General features: G+C 42.2%; 1 protein-coding gene across 1 annotated transcript; it reads right to left on the reverse strand.

Moving 5' to 3' along the window:
• Window positions 1-1,537: 1,537 nt before the first annotated feature.
• LOC146205010 (uncharacterized) lies at window positions 1,538-8,815 on the reverse strand. The gene is made up of 5 exons (XM_084589676.1): window positions 8,565-8,815; window positions 6,790-6,930; window positions 5,081-5,169; window positions 1,968-2,187; window positions 1,538-1,720 (listed from the first exon to the last, which is right to left on the reverse strand). Exons 2-5 carry the CDS (start codon window positions 6,833-6,835, stop codon window positions 1,638-1,640), a joined length of 438 nt encoding a protein of 145 aa, XP_084445802.1. The 5' UTR covers window positions 6,836-6,930; window positions 8,565-8,815; the 3' UTR covers window positions 1,538-1,637.
• Window positions 8,816-14,711: the final 5,896 nt, after the last annotated feature.

The raw sequence follows: 14,711 nt of genomic DNA on the forward strand, positions 1-14,711 counted from the left end.
TGCGTCGTAGTGACTGGTGCATGATTGGCAAAGCAGAGGTGCGGGAGCAGTGAGGTCAGGTGAACATGGCGTTACTTCCTGTAAGAGCGGAAGCTGGGACCTGTCAGCGATTTGTGCGGAACTGGAAAATCGAATATGCCCGGCGTCTTTGCATGGGGCAGACCTGGGCGCCCACCATGTAGCAGTGTAGCCCGTGCCTCGTGACCCGATAAGGGAACAGTGGGGCTGGCTCTGGGCAGTAGAGGCGGTAGTTTACAGCTGCGCGTGCTCTCAGGCCTGTTCGGACGTATACATAAGGGCGCACAAATTCACCTTTTAGGTTCAATAATTCAACTTTACTATACTTTCCGCTAATGTTTTGTACAGCGGAAATTGCGATTCTCGTGTGGACACTACAGAATTATAGAATAGAATTCATTTATTTATCCCGAAAGCCGCAACAGTTAGGGCCTTTTACAGAATTAGAAAAGAAAAATATCGACCTTAAATTTGGTAATGCAAGAACAGGCACACATCGAAGACACAAACAGCTAAAAGAAAATAATACAAAAAAAAAAACGAAGACAACAGCTCGTTTCAATAGCCGCAAAGTATTCTTACCTCTCAGTTAGTGCCATGGAGAATCATACCTATATGCAGGAATTGTTAATGATGCAGACGAAACAGCAGTCTGGAGAGAATTCCAATCTCGGCAGCTTCGAGGAAAGCAAGTAAACTTAAAACAGTCATTTCATATGGTCGGTAATGAGATGAACTGAATAAATGGCGATGCCTTGGTGTTTCATCGTTTTTTTAAGTAATATAATTTATTTAGTTTGAGAGAGTTGTTAATAATGAGGTAAATGATTTTTAAACTTTTATATCTGGTTCTAGCTTCTAGCCTTACTATAGATGAGAATGACGGGCTAATTTGGTAATAATTCGCAAATCAATTTTGCTACATTAGCAATAATTATCCGCTGAGTATAGCCCTCATATTAGACGGCCGTCTAGCCAAGAAGCACGTGCAATCTTATACACAGCCTACTTGGCCTCTGAGATGGCTGCTTAACGTTTACAAGATGCCTTGACACGACAAGACATTCCGTACGTCCAAAATGATTCCTTCATTGAATATTAAGCAGTCTATTGGACGAGTACACGGCGTGTTCAGCGAGGATGAAGAAACCGTCTTATAAGCGTCCCCAACCGGCCTCTCACAGTTAATAAACGTTTGTATAATGGTGTCTTCGGCAGAGGTCCCTTATAAAAATGGGAACATCCTTTGAGTTCAATGTGAACTCAAAAAAGTCAGAAGGAAGCAACTTCCTCTGAACTGAGAATTGGCTACTGATTTTGAATTCACAGTGAATTAAATTTCTCTGACCATCCTGTGAATTTCCTGTGAATTTCCTTTGAGCTCCCAGGGAACAGACCGTTGTCAGTTTGAGTTGAGTTCACAGGCAGTGGCCAATTATTGGTTCAAAGGAAGTTCGAAGGAATGATGACTATGGGATATTTGGTGGATGTTCGAAGGAAGTAGGTTCAGACTGAAACATTTGTTTGTATGAGCTTATATTTATTTGAATAGATGTACTTCCTCTGTTTAGGCCTTGCAATTAGGCCTGCTTTCGAAGACCCTGCGACAAAAAATTGGATCACTGTCCACAATCCCAGTGCAAACTTGCGCAACTGCCGGTGACCACCTTGGCTAGTACTCCATTGAGCAAGCAGGTGTAGGCTGCAAAAAGAAAAAAAAAACATTAGAAGCATGACTGCAATGAACAAGCTAGAGTCCATCCAGCCTTCCTTAGCTTTTGTAAATTAAATATACAGAGCACTGACAGTGTGAGCGCCATGCAGGCACCACAGCATTATGCATTAAGGCAAGCATTATGGCCCTGACCATCACTGAAAAGTCAGCTGTTTGGACAATATTGCAGAATGCTCTTGCATCACATGCACAGGCTATGAGCTCGAGGACTTACAGATAACAGCATCCAATTTTGGGCAGCCCAGTGCCTTTTTTGGAGCTTGTTCCTTGCGGGCATTGCAGACACGGCCATAGAGTGAGCTTTCTTCCAGTTCTTCGGGTGAGAACACAACCCGCACCAAGTTACATGCAAACTTTGTTGCTTGATTGCCCGCACTGAGTTTCATGCGGTCAATCAACTGCTGATTTACCATAATATTGCTGCCAATGTGCACCTGCAAGAACAAAAAGCAAATATTAGTACTATGACCAGTATTGTAACCAACAACAATATTCCTTGATATGCAATAAGAAAATGAAGGGGCTTTATAACCAACAAAAAACTTAGACCAGCTTAAGAACATTCAAAGAAATCCCAAAATGCATAATTAAGGTCATTTGTTTGCAAGTAAAAATACACATTCAAGAAGCCGTACTTTTACATGTACAACAATGAAGGCATACGAAAACTATTGGATGTTTTTGACACCTTCCCGAGCGGTGTTTTGATCTAATTTTGAATCAGGCCAAACATCTTTTAACATTTTTATTAGTGTAACCTGACAATTGTGTAATATGTATTTAAAGTAACTAGCCAAAAAGAGGGCACATAATGCCCCGTAAAGGATTGTGCGCTAATAGTGCATTGCTATAGCAGAAGAAAAAACAAGAAATAAGATATTTTTTAACGACCTAATTTATGCTTGCATTTCAACAATAAAAAAAAACAACAGATTTTAAGTCAGAAAATAAAGGGATTTACTCATCATTAACATTGCAAAGGCCATTAAAAGCCAGTTTAGACAGAGCACAGTGCCCACATTGTCACTTCCTGTTTAAAAATACTAACATCCTTTTCGTACATCAGAAGCTCAACCAATTAAAAAAAACTGCCAATGAAGGTTTAGCAAAAGCATGCACTCCCTGCTCTGTATGTGCTACTTTGAGGCAACATTTAGTTTCCAGCTTGCACAGGTAGCTTTCATAATTTAACCCCTCAAGCGCTTTGGACAAGCAGCTCGTCCTTGCAAAGATGCCCTCAAGCCATTTTGGACGAGTGCTTGTCCTTGCAGGATAGATCCTCGCCCTGAGAGTTTTAGGTGAGTACAGCGCTCCTCTGTACTCACCTAAGGCTTAGGTCATGCGCCATTTGACAGATGGCACCACTGACCCGTTAACTGCTTTTTGTTCTACCGCTTGAAAGCCTTTTAAGCAGCCTTAATGAGAAAAATGGTGCCTGGTAGAGGCAATGCATGCACTGTTGGCCCGTCATCGCGGGAAAGAAGCTTTTCTTCGTTGCCATCCTCGCCATCCGAAGATGGCTCAGACACCAATTTTTGCATTGTTATGGGAAGTGAAGACGACAGTGATGACATGAGTAGTTCTTCCGACGAAGATGATGACAGCTCAGACGATACTATTGCGAGTTCTGTGTCAATGGATGAAAATTGACAACATTCCGATGAAACCCCCTGGGCTTCCATTCTTGGTCGTCCCTTGTAAAACATTTCCAGTTACCTCGCTATATGTTACTCGACTAGATTGCTGCTTATTGGCGGGCAGTTGATTTTTCACGTAATGAGCAATAAACTTCACTGCGCTCATTTGACTTAGTTTCTGGTTCAAATATTTTTGTCTCGGATACCTCCTTTTTTATTACACTACCAATAGAAACCAGCAGTAAAAATAAAAACTAAAGGGACACTTAAGCTCCGCCTTTAAGGGTATGATGCGACCAGTGTAGGCTACCACCCAACATATAAAGCCCTGCTTTAACAAAGCTGTATCAACATGTCTGCGTAGCCTAGGTGTAGCAAGCCTGACTCAGCATTGAAGAGCACTGGAATGTTGATTCGTATTTCACCTTCCCACCTCAAATGAACGACCGGAGTTAGCAGCTCCTCCTAACTTTTGGATATCATGTGGTCTCGTTAAGCCACACAAATCATCGAAGAATGTGTGTTCGGCCATGCCACTTGCCAGCGCCATGCTCTTGATGTTTCACTCACAACACAGACAACAAATTTTCATGTAATGGGGCCTTTAACGATATCGTAATTTTAAGCAATTTTAGCTAGAAATCTCGAAATAATAGTGCTCAAGGGGTTAAAGTGAAATTGAACTATTGTTGGATCAGCTTAAGAAGCCACAACTCCTTCTCAAAGGAGACCCTCCTGGCAATACCATGGTGGTTAATTGCCTTTGACTTGCCAGAGTGACATTGCAGGTGGCTGTCAGGTGCAAGTGGATTATATGCACATTAGCTTGAATACCATGATGACTGCCCCAAGTCGCTAAAATGACTGATTAGAGGAGCACCAGCTGCGTCATTCGAGTTGTAGTGCAAAAAGATGGCCTTCCGAGATCGATAACCTAAGAAATTGCTGAATATTAAACAAGCTAATGGAAATCTCTTTTCTGATGAAAAGGGCTTTGCTATAGCCCAAGCGAAGTATGCTCAACAGGAAGCGTAAACAAAAGTAACCTTGCACTTCCGATCACTACAGCTTTCACAAAAACTCTTCCAAATCAATATACACACGAATGAAGTAACAGTCACTAAAATGAAAGGAAGCAGTTGGGATTTTTTTTCATGGTTGTTTTGACGAATTTAAGAAAATAGCCCTGTCTGTCTTTTGTCGTTTCTATCAAATTGACATTCATTTAAAAATATCATAATGCTACTAATTATGCAGTCTGTGAGCCCAGCCTCATAAACAGCATCCCAGCCAGGGCAGCCGCTTTTCAGTGGAGCCGAAACGCAAGGTGCCCGTGTGCTCTGTGTTGTCGGTGCACGTTAAAGCACCCCAGGTGGTCGAAATTTCCAGAGCCTTGCACTACAGTATCTCTCATAGCCTGAGTCGCTTTGGACATTAAACCCTAAGAGCCAACCAATCATAAAGAGCATTGCTTCTTGCCTATCTCTGAATTCAGTGACTGCTGACTTCATTCACATGGATAATGAGCTCCTCGTTTCCCTATCCCTGCACACTTCTCAATGGAAGTGCATGACTTGTGGCAGTGCTATCATAAAGCTAGAACCAAGTTCTTGTGTGACCCTTAAAAATGTTTCATCGAGAAAGGCAGTAATGAGCACAACCATGCAGACACTAGACTAAAGCAACTAACCTGAGCCTCGGTTGGCAGTACAACTGCTTGAGTTGTACACGCAGCATTATTAACGGATTCCGTCAGCTGATTGACCAGCTCAGCAACATCTGAAAAAAACAAAAAAGGAAAGCTGGAACAAAACATACTATTTCATCACTAGCAGCAGCAGCCCATGTAACATTCACCACAGGAGAAAAGCCTTTACTTTGCCCTTGACTGCATGACCAACCCTTTTCTGTCACCAAATGCGCCATTCAAAATTTAGCTGCTAGACACTGGCATCACTCACGCACTCAAGGCGCCCTATCAGCGGTACATAATCTAGGGGATGCTGATAGCAATTGATGAAGCCAATGCTGACATCCCACTTCTGATCTCTTTGTTCGCTGTGGAAATGCCTGGATTGAATTAACTGCGGAGGACGTTGTAACTACAGTGCAACTGACGGGTGCTGCTATTGCTTAGAATGAATTCATGGGTGCGAATGATGATGCCGAGATAGCTGTGAGTGCTTTAACAGAAGTTAGTCAGATCACATCCCTGAAACAGTTTGTCGGTAGCAAGGGCCTTGAAGAGGTCAGCATGCAATATACATGTATGGCGGCAGCAATACGCCATACATTTGGACAAAAGCTGACACTCGAGTGTGTAGCTGATACTCGATAGCCCATGCTTCACCTATCTCGTGTCTGTCTTTCGTGTCGACATTTGCTAACATGGTGTAGTGACCGAGTTAAGTTAGGCAGATTGCTGAGCCAGGTGCCGAGCTTGGACAAGTATAAATTTCCTGTTGTGAAAAAAAAAAAAAAAAAAACACCACCTAAGTGACCAAAATGGCACAGGAAAATGAAGCGCATGCCATAAGGATTCCAAGGTCCAAGACAGGACGAGGCCACATATGATAATTTCATACAAATTTAGATTTTTTGCTGTCCCTCCTGCGCTCATTCTAGATGCACCTCATCATTTGCAGGAGACTCTGAGGTTAAAATCTGAGGGAATCAAGGGTTCCATTCAGATACGCCATCCACAGTAATGCAAGAGCACCACAGACCTGCCGCAGCCATCTGGCTACAACTTACACCCCGTGAATGTGTTTGAACCTAATGCAGCTCTCCGGGTTCACTGGAGCGTTGTTGTCACCGACCACTCCAGAATAGAAAGGAAATCAATCCCGCGCCCGTTTTAAGGCATCGGCTTGAGCAGCACAAATCAGCACAGGTGCTCACCTTGAGTGGCATTTGTTTACCATGCATTTTCATGCAGCTATCACATACGACAACAGGCTCAATCTCAGATGCATGCCGATCCCAAGCAATGACATGTGACACGCAAGTCACTGTAACACAAACAAAGCATGCTTGCAGAGCAGGAGTGGCAGCAGTTCATCTGCTACGTGCACTGCAAGCATGGTGGTTGGTGGCGTCATGCAGCAGCGCCACGGTGTAGCTGAGCGCTACTGTACACCACCTATAATGTGTCGCAAAGACAACTACAGGAGGAACACCAATCCTAATCCTCAGTGTAGGGGGAACCTTATTGCAGCAACATAATCTTACTGGTGCTTTTACTAGGACATGCTACAGACCAAGAGGTCTTATTCATTTAAGAGTTAGCACTTGAATTTGTTATGCTTTACGTAGCATCTGGTGACACAGCAAATAATTTCAGTCTCATGGCAATGGAGATCAGCATTCCAATGGCTTCAGAAAAAAGCGATCACATACCAAGCATCTGACGTGCTTCATCTCTTGCGGCCTTATATTTCTTCATTCTTTTTTTTTTGCAGACCCCACTTCATCCTCAAGCTCCAGGACTCTCTTTTTTGCATCTGTTGGCTTAGACATTTTGTCACAGCTGCAGCTTTCCTGCAAAACGACATGTGGCAAGGTCTATTCACTAAATTGTATTGGCACTCAAATGCATCATACAAAAATTATTCAGTATAACGCATTGTGCAGATATCTGGTTCCACACATGAGATTAGCAAAATAGTGACCAAATGAAGACCACTGACAAGAGAAACGTAGCATGGACACTGTTTAGGGTTCAAAGCAACACTTCTTAAGGAGGAACATTAGCCCTTGAGCAAACCTTGGCACAGAAAAGGAAATGGTAATGTTTAACTGCGAGCTGACACCATCCAGCATCACTACTGCTCAAGTGGGCAGAATGCCCACTTGAGCAGTAGTGGACAAAACAAAGGATGCATTTCCAGAAAAACAGTTTGAGCTCCCACGCATACCGTAAAACATAGCCACTCTGCTTTATGGTAGGTTCATGGTGTTTTATGTCCCAAAGCGACTTAAGCTATAGCGATGAGGGATGCCGTAGTGGTGGGCTCACCTGGGGTTTTTTAATGTGCAAATGACATCATACAGTACACAGTCAACTTGCATTTCACCTCCACTGAAATGCGGCCATGAATGCTGGGATTGTACCCATGTACAGTCGTGAGCTTTATGAAAGGGAGCATGCGATCCCGTGGCAGGTAGCCTCATCCAGAAGTAGTGGCAAAGTGCAACGGCAGCATTGAAAATGAAGTGGAGAGAGCGGTGCCCTTCCACCTGTTGGCCGTACCCCATGCACTGGGAGCAACTTTTACATAGGCAGCTAAAAATCATTGCAGCATTATGCTGTTGGTAACTGATATCACTGCTTGCTTTGCTATGCTCTGACCTAGCAACCCGGCGTAGGCTGGTAACTCAGGCAAAAGCGGCAGCCCAGGCCACTGGAGTCTTAGAATGGAGACTCCACACACTGCCTCCCCACCACACACACTTTTTTTTTTCACTTTTTTTAATAAAGTTTTCTCTCTCTGCGCGAAATCTGAGGAATGGCTGGTAGCGAAGAAAGGAAGCATGTTTGACGCTTCAATAAAAAGAAACAAACAAATGAATATGAAAGTAAATGAATGCGACAACACGTTAGGCGCTTTTTTCTGCTTAAACTTAAGTCGCCTGCAGCTGTGAAAGCGTCCGTTTCGCTGCTACACTACCAATTGTCTCGGAACGAGCACCCTGGGCATCTTTAAAACTTATTCTAAATCAGCTTCAATAATCAAGGAGCTGCCATTCTCCATGCCGCACCGTTCCGAAACGACGATGCGGGCAGGGTGTTTTTTTTTTTTTTTTTATATAGAGCCCAAATTGGGAAGCCTACTCCTGTTAACACGAAACACCGAGAATTGCCATTTGCTGTGTAAACAGGGAGAATCAGGTCCACGTAACGACAGCAGCCGCGTTTATTCTACTTCTTATTTCCGCAAATTCAGTTCATTATGCATTTTTGTTTTAATTTCACGCAATTCCCGGAATCAACTGTCTACCTCTTTCACCATGTGCACTACTGTCACCTGCCGGTTAACACAATGCGGTCGTAATGCGGGCATGTAAACGACTTCGCGACACGACTCACCGCGAGTAGCAAAGGAAGGTGTTTCACAGGTAAACATTATCAAGACACGAATACGAAAAGAGACAAGAGACGTTTGACTACTTACCCACTCTGAGAATGAACGTAGGAGAGTACGACCCCTCCTTCCACTGGGCATGTAGTACTCCTTGGTTTGGAATAATCTTCCAGTATTTGGGATTATCCATCAGTTTCGCCTGCAGTTCTTTTGATTGTAGGTTTCTTACAGGGTATACGTCCCACTTCTGAGCGGTCGCCCATTTAACCAAGACATGATCGGCCATTTGCACTACTCACGTAAAGAAAACACGACGAACACAACGAACGCGAACAATCAACTTTCTACGGTCATGAAACACATAGTGAAGCATGCCGCCGGCTGTTTTCACGAAAACGATAGCGCTAGAGTCTCAAGCGCCATTGCAAACTTTTAAATGCATTTTTGCAAACTTCACAAACTTTCAAAATAAAACTTATAATTTATAAACAACCTTAAACGTTTGTTTTTTTTAGTAGTAATATGTGATGCGTAACAAAACACAAAATAATTTAAGCAAATTATTGCCACAAGCAGCTGCAGCGCCCTTTTTTTTGCTGCGGAATTCTTGTGGTGCATGTCAATCTTCATTGGTTTTACCGTTTTACTCGCCGTGAGAACGTTGGTTTTACTGGCGTATTCGTAACCTCGGCTGCGGGGGCTTCTGTGCGTGGTGGTACCGACGTACCGACGTCGCTGACGTATTAATTGCTGGTCTTTAAACTGTGATAGGAGGTAAACGAGCTTGACTTTCGTGAACAATGTGACATCCGGTACTAGGCACATCGTGAAGTGCATTTAACTGCAGGCTTTTGAAGCCGTTATCGATGGTGCTGCGGTAACCGCCTACCCGTCGAACGCACTGGAAATGCCACCACGGTAAAAGCGTACTTGCGCGACGTCAACGTCGCGCCGTACCGAAGTGCACTAAATCACGACGGAAGCAGGCCGCGCTTGCTAACAGCGTTGCCCTTGGCGTCGCTGCGAGCCAAGAGTTGCCAGGCTGCAATGCCGACGCAAATACTGACGAACCCTGCCAGCCCTGCGCCGAGCTTTGTTGCGTACCGTGTCAGAGTGCTGAAGCAGCGGTCACGGATGTATGTATGTACATGCCGTCTCGCGCATGCATCGCCATCGAACCAGCGGGCTGCGAAAGCGATGAATTAGAACCACCTGGCATTCTTTAACATGTATGAAAATTCTTGAATGTATTATATTTTATCTTAAAAAAATCAGAGGGGCAAGAAATAGACCAAGTAATGCCACACGCACAAAAATAAGCACAAGAAATGAATGAAAAGAAAGTTATCTTTACACTTAAGGACAAAGGAAGGAAGGTGGTGAATATTATTGGTCCTTGTGTGGCGACTAAGAAGAAACTTGCGCTAAAAATAAGATCTAGCGCGTGAAAAAAAAAAAGCAGGGATTTAATATCAAATGAAAAAGAAAATTAAAATGATGTTTACTTGCACAACAAAGAAACGAATGCGATTTTGTATATTTTGATAAATGTATAATTGGTTTATTCAAAAAAGTTCAGAAGTTAAAAAAGTGCAAGGGATACTAATGAAAGAAAAAAAACGAGAAGTCTAGCTGAAAAGAAAAATGAGCTTCGTATGTTTTCGCTTAAGAACAAAAAAAAAAGAAGGTATGATGCATAAAGAGTAAAGAGAACTTTCTCTTTACTTGAGGAAAAACAAAGGAAGGTCATTATTGATATTGCCAAAGAGAGCCAGTTTAAAAATGAGCTTCCTTCTGTCAAAAGAAAGGAAAGTCTCAACAAGGTGAGCTCAAAGGAAACTTCCTTTAGTCAAAAGAAAGGAAAAGTCTATAGGAAGGCTGTTCAGGAAGCAAAAAGGAAAAACAAAGGAAGTAAAAAGGAAAATTCGATTTTCATAAGGGGTACACTGCCTCCGTTACGCTGAGCAGAAAGTGTCGTCAAGCACGACAAGAAAGTTCCCATGTGAAGCGCAGTCGCTCTTTATACTTTTTGTTTTCTAGGGCCTCCGAAACGTTCGAAGGGCTGAGGCCGCCTTATCTTCGCACAAGTGGTGAGTAACGAAGGACGCCGGCCCATGCTCGTGAATTAACGTGATTACGGGGGTGCGAGTTCATCAGGCACCACACCACGTCTCGCGCGGATCGTCTGCCGGTAGCTGCGCGATGTATTACAGCGCTGATAATTAAAGACGTTGTAATTGCCGTCACATGCAATATTTCTTCCAAATATGCCCATTTGGAATGCTTCTTCTTTCTTTCCTCTTCGTTGAAGCTTGCTATCTACTATTGTAGAGTGGAGTACCGCTACACGCTAGCGCTAGCGCTCTGTACGACGGAATTGCATGCCATGCTCCGTCGTCGGCCTTCGCGGTACTGTGGCGCGCTCTCACATGCTAGTCTCAGCCGAACGTTACTACGAGTGCGCAGAACTCCTCGAATACCGTCAGGTGAAGACACCTAGTTATGTATAAGCTGGAATGTACTGAACGGATATAATAAAATTGAATTGAATTGAATTATAATGTCCAGACAAATCTTGTGTATTGCTTGAAATTTCTTGGCCTCGTGATGTATGTATGTATGTATGTATGTATGTATGTATGTATGTATGTATGTACGTACGTACGTACGTATGTATGTATGTATGTATGTATGTATGTATGTATGTATGTATGTATGTATGTATGTATGTATGTATGTATGTATGTATGTATGTGGATGGATGGATGGATGGATTGCAACCATTTTCTAGTTTATCCCACTTTTTATTGCTGCAAGTTGGTTTTGTAAAACATCTTGTAGTGGTCCACAAACATCCTCCGGACATTCCTCTAAGATCCCTAAGTCCGCGAGCAGCTTAGGATGCTCATGGGATGTCTGCCAGATATCCTCGGCTATTAACAGAGTGATCCAGCGGATGTCTAACGGATATCCGCTTTGGACGTCTGCCATCAGCGTATCAGTAGATGTATACACCCCTGCGCAAAAGTGGAAAGGCCATGCCACCCGCTGGAATTATTATTTTGCGGTATAAAAAGGTGCACTTGACAAATATGCTTAGGCAAGATGGCAAGCATATTAGTTAGGCTACCCTATTCATAACTTAGAAATCACCGACACACCTTCAGAAAAAGCTGATGTGCAGTTTTGGCAAAACGCGTGGTCTCTCCACTTTTGCACAAGGGTGTACCTCACTTTTCAGATGGATAAGGTAGCCCACTGGGACAGGATGGCCCACTGACTTTTCTTTTTGGCTGATTTTACTGCGCTCATGAGCAAGGTACAGTTTCTTTTTGAGGTTTGTGAGGGTAAATGCTTATTTCATGAAGTTTTTACTGAACTGCAAAGACCCGCATTTCTTGTTTGCGCCGCAGTACTTCGGATCGCAGTAGACCGTACTTCCAATCCTTTCAAAGGGTATTGCAAGTGGTTGCATTTTCGAATGCCAACCCGTCTTTTGGACTGAAATCATTTTTGTGCGTGTGTGCCGAGAAACAAGTTTCATTGTGCTATTTCCACTATTTCCACCACACGCACTTCTTTCGCATATAGCAGCTTTGCAAAGACCACAATACAGCGCAACTTCCTGCACTCGCTTCTGAACAAATACCACATAGTAAAGCTTTTATATCTGTCACTTAAGGCAGGGCCATGAGTGATAGTGAGGAATAGATAATAAGCAAAACTGCCTAACAAAATATTAGGGCTACGTGTGCATTCTATGACAGGCTTCATCTCAAAGATTTAGCATAAAAAGTGTTATTTGAAAAACATGCTTAATAAAAGGAAAAGTTTAAAAATGTTGCGACTCAATGTTGAAATGTTTGCTATGTTGTTTTATAGTTAAACCTTAATTTAAAACCTTAATAACATTTCTCTTGTAACATTAAGATATGTGTACAGCCCAAACATTATATAACCTTATAGTAAAATTCAAAGTCAACGTTACCATGTTTCTTTTGAATGTTCTAGTAATGTTTTTTTATGACACACCACCGTTAGACAACATTCAGGCAACCTACATAACACTTTTATAACAATATTATAATGTTCTGTGCTACCTGGGTTTAAATTATTGTGATTTCTGAGGGGTGTATATGCTTAGTAAGCGGTCAGGCAGCCCTTTCAGGGACAACCCATAATCAATCTAGGGCAGACCAAAGTGTTGGAAGAGCTATCTCTCAGCTAATGCACCAAGACCAAGAAGTAAAAGAATTAAGCTCCACTGGTAAGGGTATGAGTGATAGAGCTTCACAAACTCGGTCTACACTTGGATACTCAGCGGCGCATTTCGGGTAAGCGTCGCTAGTCACTACTGCGCATGCGCCTTAACCATGAAAACTAGTTGCTCCGAGCCCCAGAAGAATGGAAGAAGAAGGAAAGAGAGAAGAGAGGAGAAGATGCCGGTAAAATGGAGCAAGATTCGGAAGACGCCAAGAAGGCAGAAGTGAAGCTTGCGAGAGAAGAGGGTGTAGAAGAAGCCGGCCAAATAGAGCAAGACTGGGAAGACGCCAAGACGCGCCGAATAGCCTATCACATCATACGGTTTGCAGTCAGTGCATCAGCGACGAGAACGTTCGAGTCGGACTTTGCGAACAATCCGTTCGGTAGCTTCCGCTATCCATATCCAGGCTCAACCAAGTTTAGTCGCCATCTATTTTCACTTTTAATTTGTATTTTATTTTTAAATTTTCTTTGTATTTAAGGAATTTATTTATATACCGATACTTAGCATCAGCAAATATTAGCTTTTCACTCTGAGCATTTGACACTTCTGAACACCTGTTTGCAATTTCTAATTTTAATTATTTCAGTTATTTGACCAGTTATGCGCCCTAAATTTTTTTATTTAACATCATCAAGTATTGCTTTTCATTCTGAGCATTTTGACACCTTTGAACTCTCTTTATCCAATTTTTCATGTTTTCAATTATTTCAGTTAATTGATAAATGACATACATTTTCTAAATTAGATAATCATTGGCTTTTCATTTTGAACATTTGGACACTTTTGAACACCCTTTTAAAAATTTTCATTTTTCAATGATTATTGATCCATTACGTACTCTACATTTTCTTAATTAGCATCATAAAACAACGATTCTTCATTCTAAGCATTCTGACACCTTCGAAGCCCTCCTTTCAAAATTTTATTTTTCATTTATTTAAAAAAATAATTGATTAGAATTAAAAATAATCTTTTCAAATAATTCGCTGATCAATTATAGACACTAAGTTTTCTTAATTAGCATACAAAACATTGGCTTTTCATTCTGAGCATTTTGGCACTTTTGAAAACCCTTTTCGTAATTTTTTCATTTCTTCAGTTCATCAATTGATCAGTTAATTACAATGATTTCATTAACTCATCATCGCTATAATCAAATACCAATCAATGATTAATCGCTAGAACCAGAAATTGCCAGGATACGATTTTTTTAAGCAGCCCCATATTGTTTCCAACACGCGGTGTCGACTTCAACTGCTACTACTGCTACTACGATAGCGACGGCTTTTCGGCCGAACGATTAATATTCACATTGAGACTTCGACGGTAAAATTTCCCCAGTCTAAAAGTATATCATCACCTTTGCCAGATGTCTGTGGGATGTAGTTGGTATGTATCCATTCTAGGTGGGTTATTTATCCGCTCAACAACTCTGCAGTCAGCTATGGTCACCAGGTTTAACTGTCTCATACAGTATTGTGAACTATAATATAAACTGTATACAGTCAAATGCTGACTTGAGTTAGCGCTGCCATCTGTATGTAGAGTTCCAAGCGCAGCGCAAGAGGCTTTCGGTTTAGCCGCTCGGTCAGAACAAATTTGAGTTGGACGTCCTTTATCAGGTAGGAAGGCTTATGACTATGACTATTCTAGTTCACTATAACCGCTATAACTGTGACCATAGGGTGTAACAGGAAGTAGACAAAGCCAAGGATAATTATTTGTCGTATATGGCATCTATTCACCACTTTTCTTGTTATTTCCGTCTGAACAAAAGAAAGTAATTCTAGCTTATCGAATCCAGCAATGTTAAAAGCTCAGAGGACAGAAATTTTCAAGCGCGGAAGTGCTATGAGAGCAGAGCGTATTGGTCGAAAAAATAATGCGAACCTAATCGTCGTTCTTTTTTTTTTTTTGGTTTCTGTTTCTGTTTTGGAACGCTCGTTGCGCCACTGTGCGGGAACGTTGAG

Source organism: Amblyomma maculatum, chromosome 1, assembly GCF_055883805.1.
Source record: "Amblyomma maculatum isolate TAMU_Amacu chromosome 1, ASM5588380v1, whole genome shotgun sequence".
Classification (NCBI taxonomy): Eukaryota; Metazoa; Arthropoda; class Arachnida; order Ixodida; family Ixodidae; genus Amblyomma; species Amblyomma maculatum.